We start from the raw sequence: 15,289 nt of genomic DNA, 5'->3' as shown, positions 1-15,289 counted from the left end.
TTTCATGTGGGGAAATAATGAGAGACCTTGTCACGTAACATGTGCTGCAGTTCTCCACCTTCTTCTTCCACTCGTTAGATTTCATAAAAATACCAAAACCAGAAACGTACTATCAGCAGGTGTTGGACTAATCGCTCCGGCCTGATTACTTCTCCGTTGCTCTTTGAGCCACTTTAGCTGCACTAAATGAAAAGTTATTTACTCTGCAAGCTACTCGCTCCACACCGAAGCGATAAACATACAGCTGAAACAGATTTAATAAACAACAATTAGATGTTTCTTTGTAATCCGTTTGTGATCCAAAATTTAAAGGATGCGTATTTCCTCAGCTCGACTGCGTCAGTTTTTACAAACAAGATGAAAGCAGCTTATTTAGACACAGTGCAGGTGAAATTTTTATAAAAAAAAAAGGGAAGAGCGATAAATTAAGTGGCTTAAATGTGGGGGGCAGCTGCAGCGCAGTCCTCAGGTGGAAGTTTCCGAGAAGGTGACTGTAACCCTGGGAGGATGTGTTTGCAGCTGCAGCAGGCCTCGCCTGTCTTCCTTGGTGAGAAGAGGATTCTCCCCTTTGTTTACCGCCTGTGTAATTTCATCTGTCTTTTCCGCTGAGGCATCTAATGGAAAACCAAAACAAATGACCCAGTATCCTGCAGAGAGACCGCTCCGTAGGAAAATAGGCGGCTTTCAGTGCACAGGCTCAGGGAATATACCGTCAAGTCACAGGAGCAGTATTGTGAGAGGATTAGAGATGCCCATCTTGGACTCAGCTTGTCGACAAAAACATGAAATGAGTGAGTCACTGAGTGACAATCCCTTTATTTATTCAGCTCATGTGGTGAGAAAAAGCAAATCCAGTTAGGATGATATGAGACAAAGGTGAATCAGCGCTTCACGCAGCGTGACACGAGGGAAAACCCATAAGTCTGGTACAGGACGATCTGGTCGTGTCTTGTTTTGTCACACCTGTATGATTTTTATTTGAATCTTTGTCCTGGTTGCTCTCAATTTTCTCAAGTCCAGCACTGTAAAAAAAAAAAAAGCATTTCACCCATTATAGATTTCTCCTGTTTTTGCTTCTTTGTCACATTGAGCAGCTGAGTTTATTTACAACTAAAGTAAAGCGTATTCTAAATAAAATAAAAAAATGCTAGTTTAAGTTTAGCAGGTGACAGAAGGTAATTATTAGGCAAATTAATAGAAGAAGAGTTGGACATAAATGGTCAAACTTCAGTCCTCGAAAGTTGGCATGTTGCAACTTTTTTTCCAACACCAAAGTCAAAGCATTGGGTCATTATCGGGATTCTGCAGAACTTGATTATATGTCGGGAAGCTAATTCAACCGTTGGATTCAGATGTGTTGGACCAGATATGCATCTAATGTCGCATGAGGACAAGAGCAAGACTTTATTCAGATAACTCTTTTCTCGGGTTATCTTTGTGTGATATAAATACTTTTTTGATGACTCCAAATTTTTAAATTTGACTAAAAAAAACAAAACAAAAAGAAATGTCTGTTCACAGAATTATGTAAACCAGATTTTGCAGAATAGGATTAAATGACCATTTTGGAAAAACCGCCGTAAAAATCATGACGTGTTTCCGGAAGCTCTGGAAATGGAGCAGAGCTCGTCTCCTCATTTTGAATGGACAGTGATTGTGTCAAGGGAAACCTCCCTGTTCATCTCTACTTTGATCAGACAGCTGAGGTAACCATGTGTAGGGAAAACTGTGGAAACTAGGCTACAGCTCTGACTCTGCAATCTCTAATGGCTCAGTGAAGATCCACTAATGCCCCCCACCTCCAAACACTGGGATAGTTCGCTCTTCAGCATGATATTAAATATTCAGTCTCCTTCCTCCCTGGGCTTGTATGGAAGAGATGCCTGGAGCTAATTACTGAGGTGGGAGTGCATATGTAAGTGTGTTATGCATGGGTGTTTGTGTTAGGTGGAGATGAAGTGTGTTTCAGGACCGTGCAGAGGAAGTATCTCTAGTTTTTGCAAATGGGTGGGTTGACTGAGCTCGCCATGAAGAGCTGATGAGGAAACACAAACTATAAACAACACAGAGCCTTAGTTTTTAACTTTGCCTGCCTTAAACAGAGACTTCCTGTGATTCGTCCTCACAAATTGAACAGGGGCCAAAGCAGAATTTGATAATAATAACTTTAAGTTAAGCCCATCAGCCACCACTAATAATGTTCTGTTGGGTGTTTAGCAATCCTATTTTTATTGTTTGCAAGTAAGCCAATTGGAATGGGTTTTACTTGCCACTCACATGAGTCACTTGATTACATAACGAGCAACAAATGAAGAAATAGATGCAACAAATCTTGTCTGCTGTGCAGCCCTTCAGTAAAAAACCAATAGATTCAGAAAAGAAGGATCAAATTTAATAGTTTGTGCTCATAAACAGTCACTTATTAACATTAAGTGAGATTTGTTTGTCTGCATAAACTCCAATACTGACACAAGAACATGAATAGTTTGCCAACATTAAATTTTGCCAGAAGACAACATTAAATCCAGGTTTTACTCTGTGTGAACACAACCAGAGCACTTAAATCGCTTAAATCCTCCTTTGGTTCAAAACAGAATATTTTGTCCTTCTCAATGAATGTCTTACAAATATATATGTGATGTTTTGACATCTAAATATTCCGTGTGTCAAGTCCAGCTCTCTTGGGAGGGTCCCTGATGGCCAGAATGACATGATTTATTGATGATTTATTGCATCCTTTGTTGCATTGTTAAGGTGCTGATGAGATGTTTACACATACTCATCACATGCACTAATGTCAAAATAACTCCTGCATTTAATTGACTGCTATTTATAAAAAATACAACTTCAGAATCCAAAGAATATTAAAACCACCTGTTTAAATTGAATGTGTTTGAAGTTCTCTGCACCTTCCTCAGTGACTTTATAACTTTGGCATAAAAACAAATGCAGATTTTAGCAGATTTTCCGGTTTTTGCATCGAATTTCCACAACAAAACTTTTCTGGTCATTGGGTTTTCAACTGTGTGTTTTTATTTATTTATTTATTTTCATTTTTTTTTTTTACATATTTTCCACAAATGTCAACATCAAATAGCAGAAAATGTATGCGAATTTGTTTATTTTCTTTAACTAATATCAAATAAATAAAGTGATGGTTCTTTTAAAACGTCACTTTTCTTAGAGTGACGTTTAGGAAAAGTTTGTAAAAGTGGCTCTTTGGATTATAAAGATTCCTGATCTAAGTTAGCTGTAAAACTTCTAATAAGAAGAGTGCCCAAACAATCAGTATAGGTTTTCTACAACTTGCTGAGGGGTATTTATCTAAATATTAATAGTAATATCAGCCTGAACAGAGATAAGCCTTCATCAGTATAGGTTTTCTACAACTTGCTGAGGGGTATTTATCTAAATATTAATAGTAATATCACACATTTGAACAAGTAAGAATACATTTGACATTGAGTTAGAAAACAAAATCCACAACACCTCCAAGACTTTGCAGATCTATCACCTGAGACAGAAAAAACAAAACAGCAGTCATTGAACATCCGACTGGCATCTGAAAATGTTCAAATATCTTTGCTAAAAAGCCCAGATTAGGCTGTTTCTCTCCCAGACACGTCACTGAACTGTCTGTCTCTGTTAAATTTCCCTTTTCTGCCTGAGTGTTCATCTTTAGTCAGATCGCTTCTCTTTAATATCCGGCCTTGGCTGACCTCGGTTATCTCACTGCTGTGATAGAGGTGGAAAAAGTGACCAGGAGAAGGTAATCATCCTGTGTGTATTGCCTTTGCAGTTTGGTTTCAGCGCTGTCTGTTGCATTCAGCATGATTCATTAACTGCACTGCAGCCTGAACAGAGATAAGCCTTCATCTGATCAGTGTATTTTCCACTGGACAGTGCAGTTCAGAACCGGGGCTTGTTTCCTTTCAACTGGTGAACATAATCTGTTATCCTGCCTCTCCAGACCTTTTGTTTTAACCAACTAATAGATCTTGAATTTATAAAAAGCACCAAAACTACGCCTTATCCTTCACTGCAAACAGATTTGTGTTTCTAGAGCAATTCAGAAAGTGTTTTGTTGGTTTTGATAGAGTTCAGTCTTTTTGCATCTCTTAATTTGTGAACTATTCTCTCTTTCCTCTTCCATCCTCTCCATTGCAATGTTTCTTTGCACTTAGTCCCCCTCGATCTCTTCAAAGGCCAAGGTTGGTGTTCAAGCAGTCACCTGTCAGCATTAATTAAAGCTTACGAAGGCTGACCGGTACCAGATAATAATCCTACTCACACCAGTCGCCTGGGACACAGCCTCCATAGTGACCTTGTGCTGGATTTCCCACCGATCGTGGGACAGAAATAATAGGTGTGGCACAGCCGTACAGCCACAACTATGTGCAGCCGTGCTAATCCCCGGCACTGCGGCCAGACCCGGTTGTACTCAGCAGATTAGATCATTAGCAGGTCACTGAAATGTCCAGGGTACCTCGTCAGAGTCTCAGCCGGACTCTCTGGCTTCGTACAGCTTTCTGTGGATTTTTGTAACTTCCAGGCCTCGGGGATAGACGTTAAAAGTGAAAAAACAAAGTGGAAAACTTTTCTGTCAGAAACTTTCTCACATTATTACAGAGCGAAAATAAAAGACCTGACCACGAACTCATAATAGCTCTGACCGTGATTCCTTTGAAATGCTGATGGGAAGGTCAGAAAGTTAAATGGGTCAGTATAACGATAAAACCACATCTCTGGTAGGGATATTCCAGCAGAAGGAGCTGGACCACTTTTTCACTTTGAAGCAGAGTTTCTCAGGGGAGTAACCTTCCTGTGACCCTGAAGAAGCACCATATACATGACTTTGTGGAGGTACAGTATATGACTTTCAGCATGTAGTTCAGGGGCAGAGCTAATTTTAGTTTTCATTTGTCGTATTTAGCCGCTGCCTTGTGTGCCAAATCTAAAAAAACTGCAAAGATGCTAAATAAGACAGTTAATGATTCAGTCTGATTTGTATTTCAGACATTGAATACGCAGTATTGATCTACAGACCTGAAAAAAATAAATGTGGCTCCAAAAATAACAAATGAAGAATGAGCCACAGAACAAAAACTCATTTTATATCCAATATCCAGTGCCTTCTTGAAGTCTTATTTCCTTTTAGTTTGCTTCTTCACTTGATCAGGCTGGTAGCCTCAAGATATGAATGTTTTTCCTGGTTATTTGTCCTGATTTCCGCCATCTGGAGGTTGATTTGAGGGGAAGCTCAGGAAGATTTAAAAGGATCTTTCACAGTTTGTGTGAAAGACTCGGTGCAGTGTTCTTAGGTTTCAAAGTTTCACTTTAATCCCTTTAAATATATCGATTGTAATTGTGAAAATAAGTCAGTTTGTGTCTCCATCTCCACATACACAACTCTAAATTTCTCGGTCCATTGTGATATAAATCTGGCTTCTGTGTGTAAAGTGACACTTGAGGACACTTGAGGATTTCTCCACTATTGTTTCTGGGCTGATCAAGACCAGACAATGATCCAAAATACACACCAGAGCTGGTTCTGGGATGAATCAAGCAGGTCAACATTAAGCTTTTGGCATGACCAGCCTTCCTGAAAATTTGTATACTATGCTCACAAGCTGGACCAGCGCTTGGATGCCAACCAGTTTATGTTACCGTATTTTCCGGAGCGCACCATACTATTAAGTCGCAGCTATACATATTTTAAAAAACACTGGAAATGTACATAAATAAGCCGCACCGGGCTATAAGCCGCTGGTATCTCCATCGCTCTCGGTTTTCCATAAGGACCCAGCAGAGGGCTGCAGAAAGCTGCGTCCTAATAAATCTGCTGGATATATTAAGGACGCAGCCCTCCGTCTCCAAAGCCAAACCGTGGTTTCGTTCACGCCGAGTTTACGTACAGCGGCTCTATTTCCCTCCTGTACTGCCAGATCATAACCTTCAACTTAAAACCTGCATCATTTGAGTTTGAAGAAATTTCTCCGCCATGCCTGCTGCTAGCATGTGCTTGTTCTAAAGGAAAATTAGCACTTTCTTTATTGATTTCCAATTTTGACTTCCAATGATTCGCTTCCTGCTAAAGCGCCCCCTGGTGGTTCAAAGTGTGGGGGATAAGTAGCTGCTTATAGTCCGAAAAATACGGTAGTTAATACCAACTCTGCAAGAGAAGTGATCAAATATCCAGCCAAAATTATGACTAAAATTGATGGCTATAAAAGCTGAAGCATATTTACTAAATATCAGTGGGATGTCTATACATATATTCAAGTCTGCATGTATATTTTTTAGTCTGTGTAAATAAGAGAAAAGCTGCAAAAAAAGTCATTCCTCTTCAAAATGTTTGTACATGAAGTGCATGTGAAATATCTATAATGTGTCCCTTTTGGATTTTATTGCATTGATATTATTTTCATTTGTTAAAAATAGTGCTACAAAAATACTCAAAATGTAAGTATTTTTCATTCCCAGCTCCAATCTGAGACACCAATACAACAAACCATGACGCACCACCAGACTAATGATTCTCCCTAAATAGTTGTACAACCTGTATTCCTTGGCACTGTTAACTATTTCCTTCCTTCTTCTACTTACATTTGAAGTTCAATGGAATCCAAGCAAGACAAGTGTAAAATATCTCTTGAAAAACTTGTCATCTGTTTTCAGAACTCTCTAATTAATTTCTCCTGGTTTTTTTTCAGATCCTTGCTATCATCTCCATCCTCTTCATTGTGCTGTCCACCATTGCCTTGTCTCTGAACACCCTCCCAGAGCTGCAGGACACCGACGAGTTTGGCCAGCCCACGGACAACCCGCAGCTGGCTCATGTGGAAGCTGTTTGTATTGCCTGGTTCACCATGGAGTACCTGCTCCGCTTCCTCTCCTCTCCAAACAAATGGAAGTTCTTCAAAGGTCCCCTCAACATCATCGACCTGCTGGCCATCCTGCCCTACTACGTCACCATCTTCCTCACAGAGTCCAACAAGAGCGTGCTGCAGTTTCAGAACGTTCGCCGTGTGGTTCAGATATTCCGGATCATGCGGATCTTGCGAATCCTGAAGCTGGCCCGTCACTCCACAGGTCTTCAGTCTTTGGGCTTCACTCTCAGGAGGAGCTACAATGAGCTGGGCCTGCTTATCCTCTTTCTTGCCATGGGCATCATGATCTTCTCAAGTCTGGTGTTCTTTGCTGAGAAGGATGAAGAGGACACCAAGTTTAAAAGCATCCCTGCCTCCTTCTGGTGGGCTACCATTACTATGACCACAGTAGGTTATGGGGACATTTACCCAAAAACCCTGCTGGGAAAAATAGTCGGAGGTTTGTGCTGCATTGCAGGGGTCTTGGTGATAGCCTTACCCATTCCTATTATTGTAAATAACTTCTCTGAGTTTTACAAAGAACAGAAGAGGCAGGAGAAAGCCATCAAAAGGAGAGAGGCTCTGGAGAGAGCGAGGAGAAATGGTAGCATTGTCTCAATGAACATTAAGGATGCCTTTGGCCGTAGCGTGGAACTCATGGATGTCATGGTGGAAAAAACTGATGAGAGGAAGGAGAAGCTCCATGACAATCATGTGTCACCACACAGAGGAACACCCAGGATCAAGTCACCGCTGAACCCCAGTAGTCCCAGTAAGACTGCTGAGTCCAGCTTCCAAGAAAAGGCAAAACCAGCCAGCAGTCCTCAGCATCTCAGCGCACAGAAACTTGAGGAAATATATAACAACATGACAAAAGCACAGTCACAACCAAACGTCAACAGCAAGGAAAAAGCGTCACATTCGAAGTCAGCCAGGCAGAAAGCTGAATTTGAGATGGGAAGCATCCTCCCCGAGGCCGTGACTGGCACAGTGGAGGGAGTGACAGACATGAAGAGCATCTCCAGCATCGACAGCTTCATCAGCTGCGGACCTGACTTTCCTGAGAGCTCCAGATTTTCACACAGCTCTGGGAGCAACATGCCTGGAAGGGTCAGCACCAACCCCAGCCTGGAGCCCACCCTGGAGAATGAGCATGAGGGATCGCATGGCGCCACCAGCCCCAAGTCAGACAAAAGCACCAAGCTCAACAACGACAACCCAAGAGCTCCGTCACTAAACTACCCAATGAAGGGGCGTTCACTTAAAGTTAGAGTCAGAGGCGGGGAGGACTCAGGGAAAGGAGGTCTCTCTGACAGCTCATCGATCCAAAGCCCAGAGACATCTGTCTACACCACTGCCAGCAGCAGGACGCCCAGCAAGAGCCCTGAGAACTTACGGCCGAGCATCTTCACATTCCACGACTCGTCTGTCAGCAAGTTCATCGACGCCGACACGGACGAGGAGGAGCACCTGCACGAAAGCTCGGTGGCCAACGTGACCCAAAGGCTTTTGGAGAGAGCCAGCCCCAGGTTTTCTCAGCTCTCTGGCTTTCAACAGGGTCCCAACCACATGGAGGGCCTTGCCAAGAAGCTGGGGAACAGTACCCTGCCGCTGGAAGGACAGGAAAACCACATTTCACCAGAGCTGCGGCCGCTTCAGAGGGAGAAGCGTCAGTATAACTCTTAGAGTCGATTAAAAGGAACGGCTTGCACAGAGAATACAAAGAAGAGGAAGATATAAGGGATTGCAAACGAAAAGCTCAGAGACTTGTCTGGGGACAATTTGCAGGAAAACTGAAAGAAAAAAAGGCTTTTCCTACAAAATTACAACACCTGTGGATCACTGGAAATAGTGTTGTTGTCTTCTCTAAAATGTTCCTGATGAAAACAATCAAACACGCCCTCAGAGTGGAAGAAAAGGAGGGTTTTTTTTTTGCTATTTATACAAGCCCAGATTATAATGCCATCATTAGACTAGCTGCAGGAGTCTAGTCCATAATTTTTATAATCTGTTTTCTGAGAGCCCTGGATAAAATGTTAAAGCCACTGCAGCCAAAGCTGTCAAATCATAGTGAAACATAAAGGGCATCAAAACAAGGCACAATAAGAGGAGATATTTTAAAATCCTCAACTGCAGTACGAAAGGAAGACATACATCTTCTCTCCCTACACTGTATATTTATATACATTGTATGTTTCAAAGGCGGAGGGTGGAGAACATGTTCTTTCTTCCTACAACGTCCTTTAAAACTGGCCTTAGTTCATGTTGTCCTGTGTTTTACGTTTTGATGTTGAGGAGGAAAGCCTGAGACAGGCTGAAAGATAGCACATAAGTATCTCTGTGTGAGTGTGATTGTGTGCGCGTGCGTGTGCGTGCGTGTGTGCAATAACTACCTTTCACTTATATTTATTATGTAGCAATAGTCGTCTTTCATCTTACGTCAAATCTTCAGCAGAGTGAAGTGTTTCGGTCTGTTTCTTTCAAACAGCTCAGTGTCTCTCCTGGGTTGGCATTTTTACTGCACAGATTAAACTGTGAGGTCACATCCATCCTCGTCATTCATTTGGTGGCGAGAGAGAAAATATTGTTTTGGAAATGTTGCACTCTTATTTTTCTCGTTATGATCAGTGGCGGTTTTGGATATGGGAAATATGGCTTTCTACCCAGAATGATGCATCACCAGGGGGCGCCATGGAGGAGCAAAAGCTGAAAAGTTATTTGTCCGTGGTGAAAACTCATTTGGGAACCGGTGGCTCCCTGCGGTGCGCAGAGTGCAGGCATTGTAATAAAATATTGTTGTACGTCATCGTGATGCTAAAGTTGGTGTCTGACTCTTAGCTCAAAATTCTGGACCGCCTTACACCATCTCCAGTGTAAATTATTAGAATATTTACCCTTATGTGGATTATTCTTCACTCAACAAATGTCTACACATATAATTTAAGATTTATGATGCACTTATAGCTACTATTTTGTTTTTGTAACAAAAAACAAAACAAAACATGAGATACTTTTAATGCTTTTTTAGAATTAGGATCACATTAAGCTAAAATAAGCATAAAATGTAGTAGTTCATGTTAAATTGATTCCAGATGGTCTGTTTTTTTTTTTGTTTTTTTTTTACTACATGATGACCTTGGTGACCTGATGCATTTCTTCCACTCAGAGGAATGGGAGTGTGATTGGCTGTCAGCAGGGCGACAGAAGGAGCAGCTCCCCAGGAACCGCCACTGATTATAACCTTTATTCTAAATGTCTGAGTGTGTCCTCAAGATTGGGTTACATTTGTCCATCAAAGTCTTTTTTTTATTATTATTATTTAAGCTTCGAGCAGTTGCAGCGGATGAGGCGAACTTTGCATTAAGCGACAGGAGACAGCAGAGAAAAAAAAAATCTGTTTTGTATGAGTGTAAATATTGTACATGTGTCCGTGCAAAGCCAGACTCTACAACGACATCACGCATCACCTGTACAAAATTTTAAAAAGTAATTTATATTTTTAAGATATTTTCTAAAACAACTGACATGTTGTGGCAACCTCATAGTTATGCATCTGAAAGCACCGTACGTGCTGTATTTCGTCGAAGGAGTTGCTTCTGTTAGACTACATTCTGCAGCAGATAGATTTATATTTGCTACCGTCTCTCAGTACACGCTTGTTACAGTCTTTTTGTGCAATGTAAAGAACCAAAGAATTGTTCTTTCTGATGACATATACAGGCGGTTGTGCATCCTGATGTTTTATCTCAAAATGTTGGAGCATTCCTTTAAAAAAAAAAAAAAAAAAACACGTAATCAGAGTCATTTCAGGGAGCCGTATTTGCTCATGCGCAGCAAACATATAAGCAGGAGGAGGATATTCTGAGGTTCTAACAAAACAGCTTTGAAAAATAAGTTTCATTTTATGTTTCTTGGCAGGTTAATCGCTTTCACAAGTTAAAATGGTCTGTATTGCCTGCACTTAGACACCAAAAGTTCTGCATTTTGCTCTTTTCTTAATGCACCTGACGACACCAAACCTGGTGCTCTCACACTAACTTCATTTAAAACATATAAACCTTATGATATATGTCTTGCAAGCATGAATCAAAGCAACTTTTTGCAGGAAACATACATTATAGTGGACCTATTTAATGTTTTCATTAGAGATACAAGTGCCAGCTGTGTTCACTGGAAAACCTGGTAAAGATGTGTAAAAGCTGCTAACGTTCAGTTACTATTACAGTAGCATATTATCGTGCTAATAAAAACAACTTTAATTTGTGGGCATTTATTCAGTACAGAATAACATCACCTACTGTAAAGCCCTCTTTTTCACTTTTTCTACTTCTGTAATATTTTAAAATTTGGGAGAATTTGCTGCGTTTTTTTTAAACATCCATCCAAGTCCTCTAGCCTCTCTTATGCTGTCTGGAATGCTTTTTTTCTATTTGTTTAACAATTTTGTGTTAATCTAATCACATGTTTTGACTCACTATCACACTGAAAGAGCCAGTTGCAACTTATTTTCAGTTTTTCTGGCAGAGAAAATCTCCCTGGTGAGACAGAACCACTGAAAACAGCACATCTGAAGTGATTCAGATTCAGTTTTTGCAGTGATGAAAGGTTTTCATGTGTGCAGGACAACGGCAGCTGCAGAAAAGAGGAAGTGAACCTGCCGCCGAGGCCATGTGGGGGACGGCTCCCGTAAATGCTCTAACTTTAACACTGATCTAAAATTCTTACACTTGTTAAGGATGAGAATACTTTTACATTTTCACCAAAGAAAAACTATATCTAATTATGATCTGATACAAGAGGTTAGTTCTTTTCCTTGTGTTTGAGCTTAGTTTCTTCATAAATATGTCTCTGCAAATAACAACCAATTAGTCATGTTGCTTTAAAGTTCAGCAAATGAAACTTGACCTCCTCTCCCAGATTTTTCCACACTTTCATTGCAATGCTGGCAGCGGCGGTAATGTTCTTAACACGAAGAGGACCGCCGCCAAATCAAATTCTGCTTTATGACCTGTACAACCAGCCACGGTTCAATTCTTCCAAAATTGTCAGTGTGAGATTTTGCTGCAGGGATAAAATATGAATTTATTCTCAGGCTTTTTTTCACATCTTCACCAGGAGTCCCAACAACTCTGTCTGGCACTGTGGTATGAGTTAGATATTTCTGTGCCTTTGCTTTTAATAACACCCTGCATCCTGAATCTGCCCTAATGGAGTCTGAATAACGAGCAAATAACCACAAAAAGGACAGAGTACTCATCCTGTGGAGCTTTTATGTTTGTTTCTTTTTTTAAACTCTTAATGTCTCTCTTTCTCATGCACCAAACATTTGGATGGAAAAAGTCCAGAAACACGAGCAGGTGCAGACTCACTCTCGGCAGACTGAACGGTTTCCATGGTGAGGGGCTGAGATGACTGGATGGCTCACATTTGATGCACACAATGTAGCCTAATTTACTAGAGGACGGTTACGGACTTTATCTTAATCAGTTCCTTTATTCATCTCAGTTGTGTTTTCAGTTCAGGGGAAGAAGCAGAAAACTGGATTGTGGGTCTTTCAGTCAGACTGTTCACATCGTCGCTTTAGGTCACTCGGATGCTTTCGCGGAAACATGCACCCGTCTCCGCAAATCACAAAAGAGCAGATGGAGCGTGGCCACACGGACCTGGGTGTGACCCGCTGCTTCAGGGATGTTGATGAAGACTTCAGCCACCTTGTTCCTGAAGGGAGGGAGTGAGTGTGAAATGTGAACAGAGCGGGAACAAGGAGTGTGCGACAGACGGACAGAGCTTCAGAGTTATCAGCTTGATTTAAACTGATGTCCTGAATGACGGCTGGAGCGCTCTGCTTCCCAAAGTCATGGGTAACTTCTGCTTTGAAAAAGACTCACCATAGCTTCAACTTTTCACCTTTTGTCTCATGACAAACACAAACAATGTATTTCACTGGGATTCTATGTGAATCTTACAGTGCATAAGTGTGAAGTGGACAGCAAGGTGTGCATTTTTAAAGCTTTCGTCTGTGTTTAGCTTTCATCGTTACTCCCTAAATAAAATACAATGCAACAAATAACCTACAAATTCACCTAATCAGTAAACTAAGTCCACCTGTGTGTAATGTAAACCTGGTATAAACTGCATATATTATGTGAAGGCCTCAGAGGTTTGTTGAAGAAAAAAGAAATGTGAACAAACAGCATAATGATGACCAAACCAAAATTGATGGTGAAATAGTTTAAACCATGGTTAGGTTAAAGTAAAGTCATATCCTGAGCTTTGAACATCACACAGACCTCTGTTCAATCCAGATGTATGGAGATATGTCCTTCCATCTGAACTGACAGAATTACACAAAGAGACAAGCAGCCAAGCGGACCATGGGAACTCGGATCAAAGTCTTGCTGGAATAAAACCGTAAGAACTTCCATTTAAAATGTGACCCATGCTGAGGCCACAGCAAACATCTGGAAGAAGTTGTTCTAATAATCCAAAAATCAAACAGAGCAGTATTTGTTCCAGAGGACTAAAGTTGCACATCACATCGACAGAAAAAACCTGTTGAAGGGAGCAAAAGATTTGACAATGAGGTGGATGTTCACCTTCTAGCACGAAAACTTCCAGCCAGAGATAAAGTATGATTGTTTATTCATGTGTTAGAACAGCCCACTTCTGTCGAATTGAAATGAGAATCTGAAAACTGATCTTCACAGATGTTCTTCATCCAGTGTCATCAGGTTCTTCTAAAAGCATCTAAAGCATTTATTTTTTAAATCCATATGTCATTTTCCCTCCACTTCACAAGTATGCACCATTTTGTGTGGAATACATTTAGGTTTGTGGCTGTAATGTGATAAATTGTGTAAAAGTTTTAAGAGTTGTGACTTCTTTAAAATCGCCAAGGAAGGTGCACTAACCGAGCTCTGCTCGTGCTTAACAACGATGCAATCTAAAAAACAAAAAAACTGAGCTCCGTCAGAGCCAGGACACGAGCAAGGCTCTCATGGATCTGTGTGTGCGAGTCCTAGTTCTGTTTTGTTTTGTTTTCCCCTCATGACGGCGCAAAGACAGACTGCAGCATCCTTTTGAGGATGAGTTCGCATCTCTAATTCTATAAATATCCCCCTGGCTACGCACAGAGTTTGGTCCTACAGGAAGGGCTTGGTTACAGCAGCGTTGTCATGCATTTCAGAAGAACACATTTTGTAACAAAATACTCCAGAAAAGGATGGAGAAAAAAAAAACAGTGGAGCTTACTGGGAACTGCGGAGTCACTGGTGTGTGGGCTTTTTTTTTTTTTTTTTTTGTCAGTCCAGCCTTTAGCGATGCATGGTAATGGAATAAAAATGTCAAACTGACAAATGGTTGTATGACCTTCTCTACAAGAGAGGTGTTGGAGACAGAAGAGAGGAGCAGATAGAAAACGGGGAGGGTGTGCAACACGCTGAAGGATCAGGGTTCATTAGCATTCATCACAGTCAGACATGCAGTAAATGAAAACGAGCCTCTAATTGTCACCGAATCTCTTGCAAAATAAGCCATAGTAAATTTAGCAGATGCGGCTCCTTTCTGTGTTGAATGAATGGTAAATATTTTCCTCATAGCTTTTTGTATTTTCTGAACTGCACTTTGTTGAATTGTCTGAAGGAAGTCCTCTGTTGTCTTGTATTAATTGAAATATTGATATAAAACACATTTTGGTTTCAACTACTGTCTAACAACACACACACACACACACACGCACACACACACACACACACACACACACACACACACACACAAAAGACTTCGAAGAACCAGGTTGTCACATTCAAAAACAGACAAATTATTCTTGAATCATCCCGCTCCTTCAGGGAAACAATCAGTCTTCTTGAAGGTGCGTGGCTCTCTGTGTGCTGCCCTCATGATGTGGTTGAGAAAAAATGTTTTGTAAAAGTTTCAGACTTTGTACTTGTTGAGTGTGTAGAAGAATATGTTTGTTTTTTGTTTTTTTTTGCTTTCCCTGTTTTCCTCAACACATGTAGCGCTATATGACACAAAGAACATGTAAATATCATCAGAAAAGCTGTAGGAAAACGATTTTCAAGCCTATTTCTTCTTTTACCGACTGATGCTTAATAAAAGGCGATAAACTAGCCGTGGAGTCTCGTTGTTTCCACAGAAATGTCTCACGTCTAATGATGACACGCAGAGCGCCAGCTGCTGCGGGCCAAACAGATCAGAGTTCATGGGAATCTTAGCCAACAGCGACCTCTGGTGGTTGATTTTAAGTATTTATAAAATTTGCCACTCAATGCGGTAAGGAGTGCCACACAAGTGGCACGTAATTTCACAAAAAGCTCGGCTGTGAAAAATATTCTATATTGATCTGACAGTTGAAAAATATCAACGCAATACGAAAGTAAAAAATACATATTAAGCAGAGT

The 15,289-nt window shown here is 40.8% G+C and overlaps 1 protein-coding gene across 1 annotated transcript in view; it reads left to right on the top strand.

Annotated features, from left to right (window-relative positions):
- LOC103465210 (potassium voltage-gated channel subfamily B member 1-like) overlaps positions 1-15,000 on the top strand; it is a 44,223-nt gene extending 29,223 nt beyond the window's left edge. Inside the window, exon 3 of the mRNA XM_008409842.3 lies at positions 6,714-15,000. Coding sequence (XP_008408064.1) covers positions 6,714-8,555 — 1,842 coding nt within the window. The 3' untranslated portion in view covers positions 8,556-15,000. The remainder of the gene's footprint in view (positions 1-6,713) is intronic.
- The last annotated feature ends 289 nt before the right edge of the window (positions 15,001-15,289 follow it).

Source organism: Poecilia reticulata, chromosome 5, assembly GCF_904066995.2.
Source record: "Poecilia reticulata chromosome 5, P_reticulata-male-v2, whole genome shotgun sequence".
NCBI lineage: Eukaryota > Metazoa > Chordata > Actinopteri > Cyprinodontiformes > Poeciliidae > Poecilia > Poecilia reticulata.
The sequence above is the reverse complement of the archived record's forward strand: the minus strand, read 5'-3'. Positions and strand labels throughout refer to the sequence as shown.